Source organism: Anser anser, assembly GCF_964211835.1.
Source record: "Anser anser genome assembly, chromosome: 9".
NCBI classification, from domain to species: Eukaryota; Metazoa; Chordata; class Aves; order Anseriformes; family Anatidae; genus Anser; species Anser anser.
Window position 1 is genome coordinate 17,452,314 of NC_139729.1, and position 19,105 is coordinate 17,471,418.

General features: G+C 46.1%; 1 protein-coding gene across 11 annotated transcripts in view; it reads right to left on the minus strand.

Annotated features, from left to right (window-relative positions):
- Window positions 1-19,105, minus strand: part of TP63 (tumor protein p63) — a 154,532-nt gene that overhangs the window by 9,685 nt on the left and 125,742 nt on the right. For 6 of the 11 annotated variants that reach the window (XM_083848014.1, XM_083848015.1, XM_083848018.1 and 3 more), the window contains 6 exons: window positions 12,400-12,586; window positions 10,586-10,701; window positions 10,148-10,257; window positions 9,088-9,224; window positions 8,261-8,343; window positions 7,185-7,321 (listed from right to left, as the gene is read on the minus strand). In XM_083848014.1, coding sequence (XP_083704140.1) covers window positions 7,185-7,321; window positions 8,261-8,343; window positions 9,088-9,224; window positions 10,148-10,257; window positions 10,586-10,701; window positions 12,400-12,586 — 770 coding nt within the window. Of the gene's footprint in view, window positions 1-1,663; window positions 3,184-7,184; window positions 7,322-8,260; window positions 8,344-9,087; window positions 9,225-10,147; window positions 10,258-10,585; window positions 10,702-12,399; window positions 12,587-19,105 lie in introns of those variants that run through there. The other 5 variants (XM_083848016.1, XM_083848011.1, XM_083848020.1 and 2 more) reach the window with 2 other exon arrangements.

Below are 19,105 nucleotides of genomic sequence, written 5' to 3' on the forward strand. Positions count from 1 at the left end.
CAGTGGCAACCCTTTTTCAAGTAAGGTTGCCTACTGCATTGCATAACCCTGGGATGTCACTGATGTACTCTAGTAATGGCACACAAGGGACACAGACGATGCTCAGCTGCACTCATCACTTAGAGCTCATGAAACAGGACACTAAAAAGCAGAGAGATGCCCTTGCTCTCCACATCTCAAAAAGCTGCAGTTACATAGCTACCAACAGTGCATCTTCTCAATCACACAAGCGATCTGCGTGCTTGGTAGCCAGCTGGGAGCATGGAAAGGAGGAGCTCTGAGGGTCACTAGGCAGGCAGCAGCTACAACACAGGGACATGGGTAGAAACAATTCCCTTTACATTTCAGGTATGGGAATTTCCCAAGGCAAACAGTGAATCAAGCTTACTCTTCAGAGAATGAAGCTATAATATAGGGAACAGACATACATCAACTAGTTGATAAAGACTGATATAGCCTGGGTGACTGCTAAGGACCACTTAACCCACTTGGTTATTCCTCAAAAGAAAAAAGCTTACTTTTCTGAAGCACCAGAGATGAAGAATCAAAAGACAGTTGAGGGTTGGTGGCGTTTTTTCCCCCCCCAGCTGCAGAGGACAGACTAAAAGGCAACTAACTCTTTCAGCTCCAGGTTATTTGATGGAAAAAGTTACACTTTCAGATAATCACCTAGTAGCTGGAGAGGAAACCGAGTCACCATTAAGACCATTTTCATAAACACTCTCTTAAAAGTAAAGAATACAAGTAGGAAAGACATCCCAGAGGACAGTGGGATCCAAATAAACCAACTGCTTGTTTCGAAGTCCCAGGTGTTGCATTGCCCACGATGGTACACAAGATTTCCCACAGGTCAGACCACAGGACAACTAGAGCACGAGCTAGGATCTCCTGATGAGGGGCTGTGGGTGCCTCAGACCTTCTGAGGTTTCGCTTCCCCAAACTTTCTAGTGGGTAGGCCCTGAAGTAGAGTTCTGATAGACATTAGCGTACCCCATCCCAGTATTTCCATATTGGCATCCACAAGCAGACAAAACCAAGATCCAGAAATAAACCTGTTTTGGAAAGACAGACTGATATTGCCAAACATAATCCCACATTTGCGTTGCTTGCGTTGCAGTTGATGTTCAGATTCCCAGCCCTCATATGGAAAGGAGGAGTATTGCCTTTCTTCTCCCAAATAAAAAGGCACAACATTATCTTTTCTGTGATCTTCAAACTCTTCCTAGAGTTTCCAGACAAAGTAAAGAGGCACTTGATTTGTCTAACTTTACACGAGGAACAATAGTAGAACTGCAACTCTATGAATAGTCACTGCTAGCATTTACTTCATTATTTATATTTAATCACTTTTCTGGGGGGCTCTTCTGCATCAGCCCTCCCCTACACTTCTACGGTAGAACAAGTCTTGTTAAGACAATGAAGGAGATATCCAGAGATGGAATACGGCTCTCAAGAGATTTCAGTGCGAGTCATCACCTGCTCAGATCACAGCTCTGCTGCCTGGAAGCAGATGATGCGATGTTCAGAGATAAGAGTCTTCTCCCACTGCATCAGGCATTCTTTCCTTGGTGGGTGGCCAGGAGGCCCGCTCTGCACTGGAAGGCGCCTTCTCTTCAGGCTGTGCCTAACCACAAGTGTGTCAGTGCTTGGTATACACCTGCTCCAAATAAATCCAGCATCAGTCGAGCTGCAGGCATACAGGCCCCCATTAGCATCGATTCAGCCACCGACTTGCCATTCTCATGGGCTACTGATCACTGGCATTTGTGTCTGAGCTCTGTTTCCCCAGTCACCGCTGATCTGGGCAAACACCAGCATGCAGGGAGAACCTTTCAGTAAGTTCTTCATATTTCTATCTCCCGCAGCCATGAACAGCAGCAGGTTCCCCCAGGAAAGATGCCACTGCCTGAGAACATAAGTCAAAGTACACTTCTCTACCAGCATTAGCGGCTGGTTTTCATGTGAAGACAAGCCACAGCAAGCATCATCTCGGCAGCTCCTCCCTTATCTCCAGTATATGCTCCTAGAGCCACCATCAGCAATGCCAGTATAATTCCATAGCGTGTTACTTGCCTGTTCATCATTCTTCCTTCATGCTGATCTGGGGTTGACACTTAAGAGATGAAGCTTCTAAGGGATACAAATCCACCTTGTCAAGCCCCATACAAACAGCTTTCAGAGGTAGAGTTTGACACAAGCAGTGCGAGGATCTACAAGCCCTTGCTGAGAAAGTCTCCTGCACAGGAATTGCTAAGCCAGTCTATTTATGGACACAAAAAGCAAGAACAATGGCCACTGACTGCAAGATTAATGGACAAGATGGGCATGGCTTAAGGCCACTTGGCTGAATCAACTGCAACATATGCTGGCACTGCTTTCCTTTGAACCGAGGTCTGCAGTGACTGGGTAAATTGTAATAGGCTTAATGCGTGCTCCAAAGCAACATGGTGCAAAGTTGGACAGTGTCATTCAGTCTTCCCTACAATTTGGATGCATTTTAGATCAAACCTTTTATGATTAGAAATAAAGGGAAACAATTCATGACACCAAATTAGTGGGTATTTCTACAGAAAAAATTGATCTTATATCTAGTGCCAATATAATTACTACCTCCCTCTGTCCAGCAGTACAAATACTTCAGCTACTTGCACTATTACTGCATAACCGGCATTAAAACAGGCCCAACTGAATACCACAGACTTTAAACACCCCACCCTCTTCCATCCCCCCAGCCCACGAATACTTTAATTTAAACAAGACGAGGCATTTAAAAATTGAGACCTGCTCAGAGAAACCCTGCCGAGTTTCACAAATACAGAAGTTAACAGGAAAGAGTATTAACAGATTACAAAAACAAGAAAAAGTTACACCAGGAAAGACAACATTGTGGTTCCAGACCTCCCGATGCCACCGGCAACAGCTAAGAGATCTGCAGAAGTGTCTGTTGTTTTGGCAAACTTTGAGTCCCTTCAGGAGATTACTCTATGTACTCCCTTGCTATCAGGCTGCGTATTTGCCCCACTGCTCCTAGTCCTGCGAGCTGGGCAAAGCCACCCTGCCAGCTCGGTTTATGGATATACTGATGGTTTTGGGGGGCTGGAATGTTTTAGGATGGTATCGGTTTGTTTGGGAGAGTCTCTCCTTGAGTCCATGAGTTCACTCCTGAAGCAGGCCGAAAGGAGACTGTAGAGAAGGAACCAGAGAAAAGAAGAGATGAATTTACAGGACCCTTCATCAGACACCAAGAAAGAAACAGCCACCTTCCAACCTTCATGATCACAGTATGGACTTGACAGAGGGAATAAGTAGATGTCTTTGCACCTACAGTGAGGGTATGCAACAGGCAGATTTAGAAAGCTGGAAAGCCCCAGATACAAGTGAGTGCTTGGCAAGAAAGAAAACAACCATTTGATATGGAAATCAGATTTCTGTGTCCCAGTCTCATGGGTGCAAACAGTGCTCTGATACTGTTCCCAGCAGCTCTTGATAGGCTGAAGAAATATGAGAGGAAAAAAGCACTCAGCCAAATAGGAAGAAGAGACAAGCAGCTTCCACCAGGTTCATTTCATACTTCAGTTACTGAAAAAACAGAAGCTGGTGCTAGGAAGAGAGGATTGTGCCTACTGTGAAAGGGCTGTAGTGATTATTTCTCCAGTACTCCCTCTTTCAAAGCCAAGGGACTCTCTGCACTGAAGCTGAAGGGTCCCTGGGGCTGCCAGCTGACGCAAAGGCAGTGCACCCTCAGAGCCAGCAAAGCGAGCACAGCATGTCTTCATGGACCTAATCCCACACTTTTTTCTAGCTTACTTTCATCTTGCTAATTCTCTAGTGAGAACGCTATCCTAGTGCCTCGAGTTCACAACACATGCAAACGCAGCACTACAAAAACAAACCAAGCCATGCAAAAATCCACTAGAGCTTCCACACCAAGACAGAGAACAACTAGGTGGAGGCATGAGGAATACCTTCCCTGCTGGCCTCCTCCCTGCCGTGGTAAGCACCAGACTCTTTGCAGTTCCTGTCTCAGCTGGAGCACAGGAGGCACTGGATAGCTCTGCTTTGTCACACCTCACTTATGAGGTTAATCCCCTCTCTGGGGAATGAGCTGTGCTGCTCACTAGATTGAAAGGCAGCCAGTAGGTTGGTAGCTGCAGCCCCACTAACACGGAAGAAATATTTACTGGGCTGTAAGAGCCCGCTGGGATATAGGAGTTGTTCTTGGTAGGCATTGGAAGACTTTGCAAACTCCCTTCTATGTTATTACACATTCAAATACAGGCTGTTCTGAAAACAGTGCTCAAAAGGGTAAAACCCTCTTTTGTTGAATATGAAGTAGAGTTTTCCAATAAAACCTTGGAGACTGGGTAGTTATTCCTTGAGAATATTGACAGTTAATGTATTTCACAGTAGAAGATTGAAGAAACTTCCCTTCCCCATGAAAGTGTGGGCCACCTCTGGTATCTCTGAAAACAGGAATTTTCTGGTGTTTAAAACCTTTCTGTCAAGTATTTGCCAGTGGCAGACCTTGAAAAGGAAGCCTTCTAAATAAATGTGCTGTTCTTCAAATATGGGCCCCAGGATTTGGCAGTGAAAAAGGAAGAACAGAAACTGCAGAAAAAACAACAAAACACCTTCCCCCACCTATGATCATGAAGGTATTTGGCTTAACAGTAAATAAGAGAAAACCATGCACAAAAAAGCAAACAGAGAGGAGATGAGACAGAGAAAGATGTGGTCTGGAGCAATGTGGAGCACTGCAGTGTTTTTGATCGTCTTGTGGGACGTGGATTATCACCAGATTTGTCCTTTGTATTCCAGAACTGCAAGACAGCTTTATCTGTTGGCCTGTCAAACACAATGCTGGTCTGTATGTGCCTGAGAGCTATTATACTTTTAAAAAAATCTGGTTTGGGGGAAATAAATTACCTTTCACCATGATATCATCATCCTTTCTTTTTCTACTCTTCAAAAAAAGAAAAATGCATATGTGGTTAGCTAAACCTGCTTGCACACGATTGCTCTTATGCAAGCCAGTTCCTACAAAGTACTTTTCTCTCCCCATTCTTACAGCAAGATCTCAAACTCTTAAATTATTTTTTGGGGGGGGGGGGGGGGGGGGGGGGGAGTGCCATCATATCTATTAAGTTTCTCCAGCCAAATTTGCCTTTGCCCTCAACGCATTCCTTCAGAACTAAATATATACCCTGGATTATCAAGGTAAAGGCACCAGAACCCACGTGCTGATGCTTGAATGTGCATTTCAGCATGGAGGACCCTACTTGATGGTAAGCTGTCAGCAGAGACAACTACTATACCCTTGGACAGACAGTGAAAGATTTTTTCACCCCACTCCCAGCATCCTTAAAAGCTCTTAATCTTTCTCCCCAGTACCCCAGCACACTCAGCAGCTGAGAAAAATGAGTATATAACTGGACAAGTGCCAGGAGACATGCCAAAAGAAGTTTCATTAAATTAAATGGCTGGACTCATGCATGCTGGTCTTAAAGGTAACGCAAATACCAACTTCAGTTGCCAGGAACCCATCCTATTGATATAAGAAGAATGAAAACAGTAATTATGGCAAAGCAACTGTCACCACCAAATGAAAGCTGTCATCTGCTGCCATCCATTTCTGCTTACAGAACCATTTCTCAACTGAAATGGCTGTAGTTCAGGTGGAGCTTTGAAGACATGCAGCTGAGTGCACAAAGGCCACAACACCTAGCAGCTAGTAAATACAAGTTATAGTATATACAAACAGCTCAGACAACTGAATTTTATTTTATTATTCTAAAAAAGCATCTCAAAAATTGCCAAGAGCCCCTGGATGCTCCAGCCATTTCAGCACAAAGCTTTAACATCTCTACGAGACTACAGCTGACATTAAGAACACACAGGTCAAAATGTGAACATATGCAGAGATCTGGCACAAAGCCGTGGTATTGCAGAAGCCCTGAGACAAGGCCAAGGCACCGAAATAAATCCCTACAGGCTCAAATGGGACTTATGTGGTGCCTTGGCCTTGTGCTAACCTCTGCAAAGGAATGAGTTATACCCGCAGCCTCTTGACGCGTGAGCTTACCAGCAGGAACGCATGAGATGCTAAGCACTACCGCTGGCGGCTACCTACAGCCCGGACGGCTACTTGCTGTCACCCGATACAGCAGGTGAAGCAAGGCCCATGAATGACACTGCTTACGGTCTGTCTGGGAAGTCACTCTCTGAACCAGTCTCTGTAACTGTACAGCATTAGGAGTAGGGCGAAACAGAAACCAGACACTTATCTGGCCCTTCTTCTCCCCATCCTCCTGCCACTTACACCACCCAAAGTAATCCTTGCATAGCCCTGCCAGCCAAGTTCAGACAGGGACTATGTCTGCCTGAATGCAAAGTTTCTTACACACAATGTGGAGAGTCAGTGACAAAGTACATTTTTTTGTTTAAAAAACACTTCAAAAGTGCATACAAAGAACCTTTTTTGAAGTGCTTGTTGTCTAGAAGGCAACTTGTTAAATGTTTTACCCTCAATCGTGATTTTCAGCTTCCACTGTTATAGCTCAGGAACCTACAATATTTACATTCCACCAAAAGACAGACACAGACACCAGCCCTCCAAAATCAGAAGTGCAGCAGTAGGGTCTGAGCGCTTGGTCAGGCTGGTGCTCGCAGTCCCAGCTCTGTGTGCTTCTACAAAATGCCTTGTGAATTCCCCTGAGGAGACATGCAAAAGACTTCCACATTCCTTGCCAGTTCTCACAAAGAAGATGGGAGAACAGCACAGCCCACCCTATGCTTCCCTGCTTGGTCATGCACATGTAGTGGGTAGAGAGGGACCTGCAATCAGTCAGGACCTGCACTTGGGGAAGGACTGCTTTGCCCCACTGCACAGACAGGCAGGTTGCAAAACCTGGATTTCAAACTCAATCTCTCAAGTTCTGGTCCAGAAATTTGGCTTTGTCCCAATTCCTGGCATTGATTTCTATCAGCTCTGAACACAGGGTTAACAAGCAGTTCCATACTGTTGGAAAGGATTTTTCCAGGGTAGTATGCTACAAGTTCTTAGCCCTTGGTTAAGCACCTTATCCCCATAAACAACTGCACAGAAGCCTTCTGTGTCTCTCTCCTCTCTCTCCCTTCCCCATCATCCTTACTGCAGAGGTCACTGCAAACACACCCATACTCACTGCTTCTGGAGCAAGTGCTGGTGCTGCTGTTGCTGCTGCTGCCGGTAAGTCTCAATCGTGTGCTGGGGAAGGTACTGCATAAGTTCCAGGGACTCTTTGATCTTTAGTAGCATTTCATATGTTTCTCGTCCCCTCACCTGAATCACAGGGAAAAGAGTGAAAAGAAAGACCTTAAAGGACTGCATCTAGAGTGACAGCCATCTTTGTGAGTTGTAGATTAAGTAAACAACCAGCGCAGGATGCAAATACTGTTTATACTCAATGCATAAACAGTAAACCCGCTAAGCCTGGTGCTAGAGGTACAGCAGATAAATGTTGAAGAGCTGATAATCTGACACCTCAGGCTAGTGAACAACTTGGGGTTATCATCTAGCTTGATGTAAACCTACACTAACCAAAAGCATTACTTTGGTCCAATCCATTAGACAAAATATGTATTTACCTGCCTCATATCTGGTGATAAACCTTACGTGCCTTACAGAAAAAGAGCACTGAGTTTGGCTGGTAGGTTTGGTTCTCCCTTCTTCCTAAGGACACCAAGGTAAGGTTTCCAATTTAACTCACCTAAACGTGGTCTATGGGCAAAGCAGTTCAACAGAAAGTTAGAGATCATACTTGCCCTTTCTGTTCCTACAATTAATACAGAGTATTTCACCTCTATCACTGCAGTACAATGGCAGCACATATAAAAGGCACAGTAGCATCCATCTTTGTCAGTAAAAAAGCAGAATTCAGCACATAATTCCTATAGAAAGCTCAGGAACCACAGATTCAAAAAAGCCTCAAAAGTCAGTCACACCTCCAAGACAATGATCCTACCAGGACAGACAAATCCCTTGGGATATTCTTATATACATTGCACAAACCAAACTCAGGTCAAACAATGAAATTTCCTTCCACATTTTTTTGTTTAGAACATGCACTTAAAATAGATATCTCTGGGGAAAAAGAAGTATTCTACATACCAGTTCTAGATGCTGAACATAATTCTCTAAGATCTAGGTGAGCAGCCGACTTGCCTCAAATCCCTAAGGAAGATACTAAACAGAACAAAAGCAAAGATGGAGAGAACTCACCGGTAAGTATAAGAGCTCATCATCTGGAGAACGTCTTTTTTTGATAGATGTCATCTGTATGCCATGAGTGCCTTGTCGAAAAGCTGAAAGGAACACAAAAAGCATCCCATTAAACAAAGAAAAAAAGGAAAAAAGGAAAAAAGGAAAAGAAGACATCAAGTGTAGGGCTAGCGCTTATGAGCTGTCAGTGGATTGGTGATCCACGACAGCACAGCAAAACAAAATGAGCACAAAAAACCCACTGCAGAAATTAAGACCTCCAATTTGCCTCCTGTTAAAGTCTGCCTCTTTGCTATGCAGCCAAGTGCCATCACTGAGCGTATGTGGAAAACCAAAGTTGAGTTTCTACCCTTTGTGCATCTGATGAGTTGTATTCCATGGAGCAGAGAGATGCCAAAGCACCTTAATCACACAGCAGGATTTATACAGAGCCTTTGTATAGATCCCTGCAGCTGGAAGACATGCTACAGCAGGAGACGCTGTCTAGAATGAGCAGGGAATGACAGCACAGTCCCAAGTGAGCAGTAAAGGTTCAACGGCGGTTGCAGGCCCATCCAAGTACCTTGAGACTATCAGATAAACACATCCCCAACACTGGTTTTGCTGACTGGAACAGGTAACTACTACAGGCAGCACTGCGAGGGATCCCATAAACCCAGACTGTCAAATGTGCACAGATGCTGTGCACATCTGACAGACATCTAATACCCTCCTGCCTCCGAGTCCATGCACAGGAGTGCTCTGTCCCCATGGCACAAGTGCCGGGGTTGCACCTGCACCTGGTGACAGCACGATCTGCAATCTGCCCAGCTCTGCCAGCTACTTACGGCGCTTCGTACCATCACCATTCTTTGTGCTGTCAGAGACTTGCTGCTTGCGGATGCTGTCCTCGTCTGCTTTGCGATCTCTGCCTGGGCAAGCGCAAATGCGGGCTTCAAAACATCGACGGCCCAAGACTTGCCCACTGTGAAGAAAGGTGAAAGAAGAAACATCAACTGATGGCTCAGACACTGTCCAGCAGCATCCCTCACACCCTGACAACAGGCCAAACTCACAAGCTAGTTACCTACACCTGCTTTATCCTTCCACCCCAGAACTAACGTGTCCCAATCACTGACAGCTCATCTTACACATGTTCAGTAAATACTACGTAGATTGACTACAAGTCATAGAAAAAAATAAGCAGAAATTCACATCTATTCACACTGATCCGGCTGTTAACTCGGACTACTACTCTGATCTTCTTAAATTGTACTTATGCACGCAGGGGAAGGGTGACACCTCAGTCAGAGACCTGGAGGAATCAGAATCATTTAGGCTGGAAAATACCTTCAAGATCATCAAATCCAATCATCTACCTGACCTAAATCTAACACGATCAACCAGAATAGTTACTACCTGCCTTTTTTTCCCCCCCCTCTAAGTCTGACCATTGGTCTCCATCTTCCTTACAGCTTGCATCTTCTTCCTTACAGTTTGAGAGATTTGCCGCATTAGAGCAAAGGCACAAAAGCACTCTGCTCAACAGACGTGGAAGCAGGGTATCTAGCTATTCACAGGTGGATTAAGTGGACTAGGCATACTCATAAGACTTCAAAACTGTGCATCAAAACTTTTCAACTGCAAAAACACTCATCATTTACTCCATGTGATAGTGTAGTAAGGACAGAGTCTGAATGATTCAGACCAGACAAACGAACAGACCCAAACTTCCCACTCCCCACTCAGAATGTCCTGGGTGTTGGGCAATTCCTGCCTGAAAAGAAACATCCCATAGCCCCTGGCATCAAACTGTCCCCTAAGAATCTGGCAATGCTGTCCTGAGCAGAAGAGGAGCCAGAAGACCACCTCACAAGCAAAGGGCTACATTTGTGACACGGTACTTACTCTCTAGTTTCCAGCGTGACGATGATGAGGATTGGGCGACGGTTCATCCCTCCTACGCAGCTACTGTTACACATGAAGTTGTACAAGACTGTTGTGAACTCTGTACCAACCTGGATGAGACAGAGGGGATGAGCAGAAGAGATGGTGGATGGAAAGCTCTGCTTTTTGCAAGCTGTCCCTCTGAAAATCCTTTCCACTCCCATGGCTGTGCTACAACCAGGCTATCATGAAATTTTCCCCACCACAAGACTTCCTTAAATAAAACTGAAGAACTCAGTCTCTCAGGGAATGAAGAGGCATTTAAAATACCATTTCTGATAAAGAGGAATTCAACGTGATGAGGATAGGGCAAGCGCATGACTTTGTCTCCTTTGACTACTGTTAAAACCCCAACCTTATCACATGCCAGGATGCCCCCACCCTGAGCTCACAACATACCTGAGGTGGCTCATATGGGACCAGCACGCTCTGTCTCCCAGTGATGGGGTCTTCTACGTACTGGGCATGGCTGTTCCCTTCCACCCTGATCAGGTGGCTGGGAGGCGCAATCTGCCCTACAAGGACAAGGAGACAAAAGCAAGACATTGTTTGGTGATGCAGGCTCAAGTGCAGGGCAGCAGGATCTTCCAACCAAGGGGAACCCCCATGCCTGGTCTCAGAGGTCTATCAGAGCACGTGTGCCTCTCAGCCCTTACAGCATCTATTTCCAAGGTTCCGACTGCCAGACAAAGGCAATGTAGACTTCCTCAAGCTCACACTGGATACCTGTGAGCAAACTTTAACATGGATTATTTCCCAAGATCTCAAACTAAACAAACCCAAACGTCAACTGAATGGCAGCTCACAGCAGCTCTTCCAGCAGATAACTGGATTTTTGCAGCATCTGAAAGTCTTCTCCTCCCCAACCCCAAAGTGGTACATGACACCAATTCCTTTGGGTCTCAACTCCTAGTTCTTTCCAAACAGTTAACCCTCTTCCGTTCCTGCCCATCACTATCAATCCTAAGGAGATAAAAAGATTGAAGCAGCAAAAAAAATTCCTTTAACTAATGGTCAGCTTGAAAAGTCATGCTTGCTCACAGCAGTAGAGGGCAAGGAACACGATCATCTTTGTTTGTAGGCCCCTTTCCAATAGTTCAAAAAAGTTTCCTTCCTGCAAATTTACTTTAGTGTTTCTACAACACAAATTCTGAAGAATGAAGCCTGTTTTGGGTTCATCTAAATGATTTTGTGTTTTAACTGTTTATTCCTTACTCAAAATACAGCATATTCAGAAGTATTTTTTTCAAAATAAGAATTCATAGTTTTAATTTCCGCCCCCCTTCTTTAAAACTCTGTCGCTTCACCAAGTATAAACTGAAAAAAAAATAAAATCCAGTTCTGTTGGAAAAGCACTTTCTAACAGAAAAAACGTATTTCAAAAAACTGTCTCACTTCATGCTGATTTTCAGATCCCAAGTCCTTGCTTGTTTTGGGATTTGTTTAGCTGACTGCACTGTAACTAGCCAAGGGAGCTAGGCTCCCAAGACATGCTGCTAACACTTTTTTTTTTTTTTTTACAGTAGGAGACAAATAATGCATGTAGAATAAAACAGATGCTCATCTGAACTTACGTGAACTTCAGCAGCCAAGGCAAAATGGAGCCCAGCCCATGAGTTTGCAGAAAATCCCAAGACATTTTCAAAACAGCTGCTACTTCACTAATATGAGAAGCAGCAAGTAAAAGATTAGAACATTAATACTGAACTGATAGTGTTAAGCGTACAGGAAGGTTGCCTGTGGCTGATGCTGGCACTTAATGCTATCCTACTAGAGATAAACAGCCCCTCCGTCTTTGAGGTGCGGATTAAGGACTGGAGATGATATTGCATCCTGTTACTAGATCCCTGCCCCAGCGACATGGAAGCTCATTCCTGAGCACAAAAACAGCTGCTTCTCAAAGGAGCCCAAGCAGAGTGGGGGAAAAGCTGCCAGAAGGGCACTGGCTGCCATGGGGACAGACATCCATCCAACCTGGGCAGGCATGAGGTTTATTTCTGTATTTTCTTCCCAAGTACGTGCTCACACAGGAATAGCTAAAGCACAGCACAAAGCTTCCTGTTAAGCACAGCAGCAAAAAAGCTGCAAGAAACATTGCAAGGAGGTCTGCTGCCAACAGACTGGCAGCGACACTACTGCAAAACCCTGTACTGGCAACTCAACACCCAAGCAGCTTTGCTGGCAGTCCTTCTACAAAGCATTGCCCTCCTTACCCTCGTTGAACTCCCGGCTCAGCTCGTGGTTCGGGCAGCGTTTGACCACTTCAGTGACGTGTTCAGCTTTCTTGTAGACTGGCATAGCCCGGATGACAGCTCCCTGCGGCGGTGGGGTCAGCACTTTGATCTGAATGGGACATGTCTTGGCGATCTGGCAGTACAGCTTTTTCAGTTCAGTGGAGTACTGAATGGGGGAAAAGAGAAAGTCAGGACATTCAGCTAGAGGTGGAGGCATGCCAGAGAGATGAAGACGGGTTTATGCACACAGCTGAATGTACCAGCTATTCCATAGAGGCACTGCATTTGTTCAGAGAAGAGCCACACAGCCAGACAAGTGGCAAAACCAGACCTTTACTTGCTTTAGAATAGTGGAATGTAAGACTGACACCTAGTTTTTCCCAAAGGCAAAAATATTCAGCAAGAGCACTGCTATTATGTGATCAAATACAATCTTTATTTCTCTTGTGCATCCCTTGAAAGAGGGGCGTGTGCACACATTACCCACCTAACAAAGTGGAAGACATTCTTTTCACAACAGCCTGTAATCCTGGAAAGGCTGAAAACCACATAATGTAAAGTGTTTCATCCTGTTTTGTAAGAAAAAAAACTCTTGTTTTTGATAACAGTAAAAACCATGAGCCCTGGAAGTGAACAGTATTTGAAAGCAACACCCTGCCCAACCTGAGAGTTGTGCCAGATCTGATATTTGCTATCTTTTTTTTAAAAAGTCTCTCATACCTCTGCTGATCATCTCTATATCAGTATCCCCACTTTTAAACTCTGAGCACTGTATCCACAAAGTAGCAGGGGGAAAAATAAAAATATATCAAAGCTCTGAATAGTAAAACAACCCAAAAAGCTGGTCTACAATGGAACCTGGAGCACAATCCAGGAGTTGGCTTCAAAACGGACGCAGCCACCATCCTGGTGTGTGCAATAGACACCTGGAACAGAGCAAGAAGCTCCTATTCACTGTGCTACTTCAGAGCATATTAGGTTCCCTCTTCTAGGACATTCTGCTCCAGTGTGCTGGCACAGCATTTCCCTGAACTGTGTTCACATCTGGAAACCTTTACTCAGCAAAACGTCACGGCGTGGGCTAAAGTCATTGGTTTCTTTTTTAAAAGCCCTCTCTGAAATACGAATATGCATTCAGCAGGAATAGTCGCGGACACTTTGGGCACAGGTGGGTAGCGACAGCACAAGTGGGAATGGTTTTAAACTAAAAGAAGGGAGATTTATATTAGAGGTTAGGAGGAAATTCTTCTCTCAGAGGGTAGTGAGGCACTGGAACAGTTTGCCCAGAGAAGTTGTGGATGCCCCATTCCCAAAGGTATTCAAGGCCAGGTTGGATGAGGCCCTGGGCAACCTGGCCCATGGCAGGGGGGTTGGAACTAGATGGGCTTTAAGGTCCCTTCCAAATCAAGCCGTTCTGTGACCCTATGAAACCCTTAAGTGGTTCAGTATACCCCAACCCCAATCCATTCTTCTGAATGTCCCCGTGAAAAGGACTCTCCACCCCCCTCTGCTGATCCAAAATAAGACAGTTTTTACTGATACCCCACTACAGAGCCATTCATTATTTTTTTCTTGGTGTTCAGACACTTGCAAGTGCAGAGCTCTCCCAATAACTAAAGCATGTAACCCACAGGAATTGCTGGCATCTCCCTACTTCCATCTCTTTGGTTCCTGCAGAGAAAGAAGAAAAGTGAAAGCCCCAAGGTGGTTTTTATTGAAAACGTCTCCAGCAGCTGTGGCTGATACAGCCCTGGTCCCAACTGTTCAAACAGAGCACCAACAGGTTCATACAGGTTGAGAGCACAAGTTGGCCATCCACCCTGCTGGGATGGGAAGAGCTGGCGCATGCATGGGTGGGTGGTGGGTGACGTGGCAACAGAAGGATTAGCTAGCGATATTCAGAGATTATTTGCATTTCAAAGTGTACACATTGCTAACACAGGAAAACCAAAGCTGGTAGAGACACTGGGGAGGAGAGGGGGATTAAAAATAAGACAGGCTGGTCCCTTCCCTGCTCGCTCAATGCCATCCTGCCACATGGCAGAGGAGATGCTACAGGTATTTAAGTCAAGGAAAAAAAAAAATCTCTAAAATGCAAAGGCCAAGTTGTGCAATGTATTTTATGTGCCTGCAGGCTAGAGATTAAGCCCACAAAGGATTTACCCAGCCCGCGGAAATGGGGAACATGCCAAACAATTACAAAAAAAGTTGCGAAACACATCTAGATGGTGATTTATATCAGACATCTTTTTAACCTGAAATTCCTTATTGTTTTTTAATTAAAAAGCAATTCCTTACTAAAGGTAAGAGTGAGCTCACTATGTTGTCTTTTCATCTCCTGAGTAGGAAAAGAATCACATTTGAAAGAGGAGGAAAGTTTAGAAAGCATATGTGGAAAGCCTGAAAAAGCCACCTAACTGCTTGGATGTCTTACTGTCATTGAAGTGTAAAGAAACCGTGCACCCAAACGCAGTGGGCTGAAATGAAAGCATAAATATGGAAGTGTGATGGCTTGGCAAGGGCACAGCACACACCAGGAGGGAACGTGTCTGGTGTCTACAAGCATTCAGAGAATTGAACAAATGGAAGGAGATACACCCCTCTCGTAAGCCCTGGTCAGGGACCAGAAGTAGTGGTGTTGACTATAATTTTACATCTAATATCTTCACCAGCATTACAAAAGAGGGGGAAATCACTGCTTCTGGAAGGACAGGAGAGGTGCCCAACACCAGCAAAAACACACAGGCTCCAGGTCAAACAGCGTTACCCCTCTGCCTGCAAAGAAGGGGATCTGCTCCCCCTCTATCTGCCCTTCAACAGCAACCAGAAGGGAAGCACAGGGCCTGCAGCTTAAATTTACGGACAGAAAACAGCCAAGGGCTAATGGGCTAGAAAGAACAGGCCTCTCTGATAACAGAAGAGAGATATGTTCCCAAACCACAGGGCTTGTAAGCCTTCAGACCCCAGAGCTCTGGCTAACACCAACTTGAGCTAGGCACATCACAGGAGGGTAACCAGAAGGCCACCAAACCTTGTGCTGCTCACCTCCGCTTTGGGACACAGCTGGGCACTGGGAGGCAACCAGCAGCAACCCACACAGAAAGACAAGGCAGGAGGTGAGAAGCCACCTTTGTTACACAACTGCAGGAGGAGTTCATGTCTCCTGGGCGTTGCACGGGGCTCGGGGCCGTGGCACACTGCGACTTGGCAAGGACTCCACCTCTACCCCAGCACAGCGGCCCACAAGCATGTAGTCCTCAAGAGGCCGGTCATTTAACACCGGTGTAAATCTGTCCACGGGGTACCTGCTGTCAGACAGTAAAGGGCTTGAGTTTCCCATCCTGCCAACTCTGCTTTGACCATGGGTAACCTGATGCCCAGTCATCTACTGGCATAAATAGATGCCAACAACTAGGTCACAGCGACTTGGTACTGGATCAGTGATAATCGCCATATCCACAGAGTAAGACAGGATATTGTATATAGATTTCAAAGCAAATAAGCAAGAGAAAACCCCCGAGGCAGGAGCTGTCTGTGCATTCAGAGAATGCCTGCGAGCAGGGGACCCCAAAACGCCCCACCTGGCAGGAGGTGACAGTCACCCTGCCCACCATCTTGCTACAGGAACTGACGGATGCTCACCGTATGGGGGATAAGAGCACAAGATCAGCAACTCCCAGCAAGGATCACGAGACAGATTCGGTATCTTTATGCCAGCAGTGGGGGAGGAGGGAGAAGATCGTTCTTTGAAAGACATGTCAGAAAAATCAAAGCAGAACCAACATTTTGTACTAATCCAGAGAGAATTGTCAAGAACTGAATTGCTCTCCATTGGTAACTTTCGGGTGTAAATACTTGAAATTAAGGCAGTTAACAAATCCAGAGTATGACTATTAACCAACAGACTTCTGTTACTTGCCTGAGTAGGGAAATTAATTCAGAGGAAAACTACTAAAAAGCCCGACCTAAATCAACAAGCCTGTCATTTATGGAGATGACAGTCATTATGTAGCAGCAGGAAGAAAGGCTGTGCCAAAAGCCTGGGGAGCATGAACACCACTTCTACAAGACATACAGAGCAAAAAGTTATTTCAAAACAAAAGAACGGAGCCTGGCACCACATTATCCGCTCAGGCGAGGGGGGGGAAGGTTTGGCTCTGACTCTTCCTTGGGGTTCAATTGCTGCAAGTCATGCCCAAATAAGCAGACTTCAAGAGATTGCTAAGAACAACAGTGAATTTAGCTTTTTGCTTAATAATATGTTTTAAAAGGAAAGAAGAAAACATTCCAGCGCCTGCAGCCCTGCCCTCCCCACCTGCCTGTGCAGACATACTGTATTACCCACTCTTGGCACCCCGGCTGGTAATTCAGTATCACAATGCACACACGCCAGCTACCATCAGGCAACACCTGTCTGATTTTTCAGCAAGCCCCTTCTCTGGAAGGTGTGTCAAAGGGTTTAAGGGAGAAAACAAAACACTTCACTTTTCAAATGGAGAATTTTCACTACAGCGACAGACGTCTCCTGGAAGTGAGTGCTTTGTGCAACACAAACTGAAATGGCTTTTCACTGAGCATTCAATTCCCCTGCAAAACTCTGATGTAGCAAAATCCCCCAAACACTGCTTTGGAAAGCTACCTCTAGAATCCGTTTTACCATCTGATCTAGCCAAGGGATTACAGCCCCTAAGTCTTTAAAAGGAGTGGGGTTCAAGCATCTCTGCAAAGGCTGACAAATGTCAGCTTGAAGGTGATCCCAGAGGCTGGCTTACGGTGTGACAGCCCTGAGCCCCTTCTGCTCAGATCAACGGGTCTTTCAAATCTGTTGCAAACTTCTTTCAAGAAGTCACGTTTCAGTTCAACTCAGTTAAACACTAGAGTCATTTTACCTGACATTTTCAAAGCCTCAAAGCTACCGGACAGCTGTGATTTCTCCACTAACAAACTAGCTTCAAGAAAGGAAAAAAGAATGGGTTAGAAGAACAAGAAAACAACATTTACTCATGCTGACGTATTCACAGATGAGAACAAAGAGCCATGAAAAACAGAAAATAACCTAAGTCAGGGCAAGGTTAATTAATTTAGGATAAAACAAAAAAGAAGTAGGGAAAAAAGTACCTTTTAGGAAGAAAGAACAGTATTTATGCATATACCTTAAATATTTTGTTTTGACAAACCTTTTCATTCACAGAAATTGTTGGGAGTTGGGGGGGCGGTATGCGTGCACATTCACGCTCTTAGGAGATTTGTGTTCACAACACACTCAGCAGGGAAGTCCCCAGGGAGCTTTCCCAGGAGCACTGGGGACGGTGACACCTCCTGCCAGATGTAACCCTCAGTTCAGCAGAACCTTCACCCCATCGCCTGCTAGCTCTTGTTGCAGCTCTGAGGTCCTCCAGCTCACCAGGCTCCAGAGAGCAGCAGTTTGCTGCTAGCAGATGTAGCAGGCATTCAAACCACGGACACAACGAATAGGTTCCACAGTCATCAGCCTCACGTGCCTCCAGATCCTTTATGTTCGTGTTAGCATCACGGCAGCTAGAAGCACCTGTGAGCAATCCCCACCCGAGTAGAAAACCACCGTGCAACAACCAGGGAGGACTGCAGCAGGAGGGGATGCTGACGGCACCAGGAGCTCTCTGAAGACATTTACCAAATTTCTCTGCTGCAGGCGAAGGAAATAAATAACCCTCATTTTCCCCTTGGGGAGGGGCAGAGCCTCACCCACGAGAGACTGCCTTCGCAGAGGCAAACTTCACCTTCCCCTTGAGCTCCTCTGCCCCTTCCCTGGCCCTGCCGCTGCACGGCCCGCGCCTCGCCAGGCGCGCACGAATTGTGCTGATGAGCTATTAAAATCCTTCCTCCGAGCGCTTTTCCCCAGGAGCCGCAGCCAAAGGCCGCCTGTTGCCACCTGTCAGTCCTGGGGATTAATTACCTGCGCCGGGCTGGGAGCGGCACATTCCTCCCCAGCCTCGCCCTGCGAGATGTTGACATCAGGCAGGTGGGCCCCGCGTCCCCCGGCCAGCAGCGCGGAGGGGACGGAGCGGGGGGGACACGATCCACGAGCTCGGTGGGGACAGGCAGCGGCTGTGCTACAAAAAACACAGAAAACTGGGAGAAGGAAAAGCGTCAAGGAGCGTGTCGGTGCAGCTCTGTGCTGCCCCAGGGCACGCTGTGCACCCAGCGCTGGACTGGACACTTGAGGGCGGCTTGGAAGCCTTAGTTAAAAAAAATTATAATATCTTTGTTGACCTGCTTAGGTAAATGGGAACAGGGAGGGGTGGCTGGGAGGAGGAGGATGGAGAAACATAGCCTCCGGATGAGGATTCAGCAGGATGGTGCCTGGCTCCCCCTCCTGCGGGCAGGGGTTTGGGAGAAGCACAGCTGGGGGAAGGCACCGTGGTGGAGCCTGCACGTGGATGGGATGAGGGACCAGAGCAGAAAAACCCCTGCAGGAGATTTAAGGGTGGGAAGGGGCACATGGAAACAGGTCTAGAAGAAGAGTTGAACACTACTTCCAAGGAGCTCTGCCACAAGGGTGGTGAGTAACTGTCCCCTGTGAAACCCAGCTGCAAGGCTGGGCCCTGACCCAGTCTGGTACCTGCACCTCTGGCAGGAGGCTGCTCTGCCCCGGCCCCCTGCACCACAGATATATAACAAAAGGAGAAAGGCCCAAATAACTCCC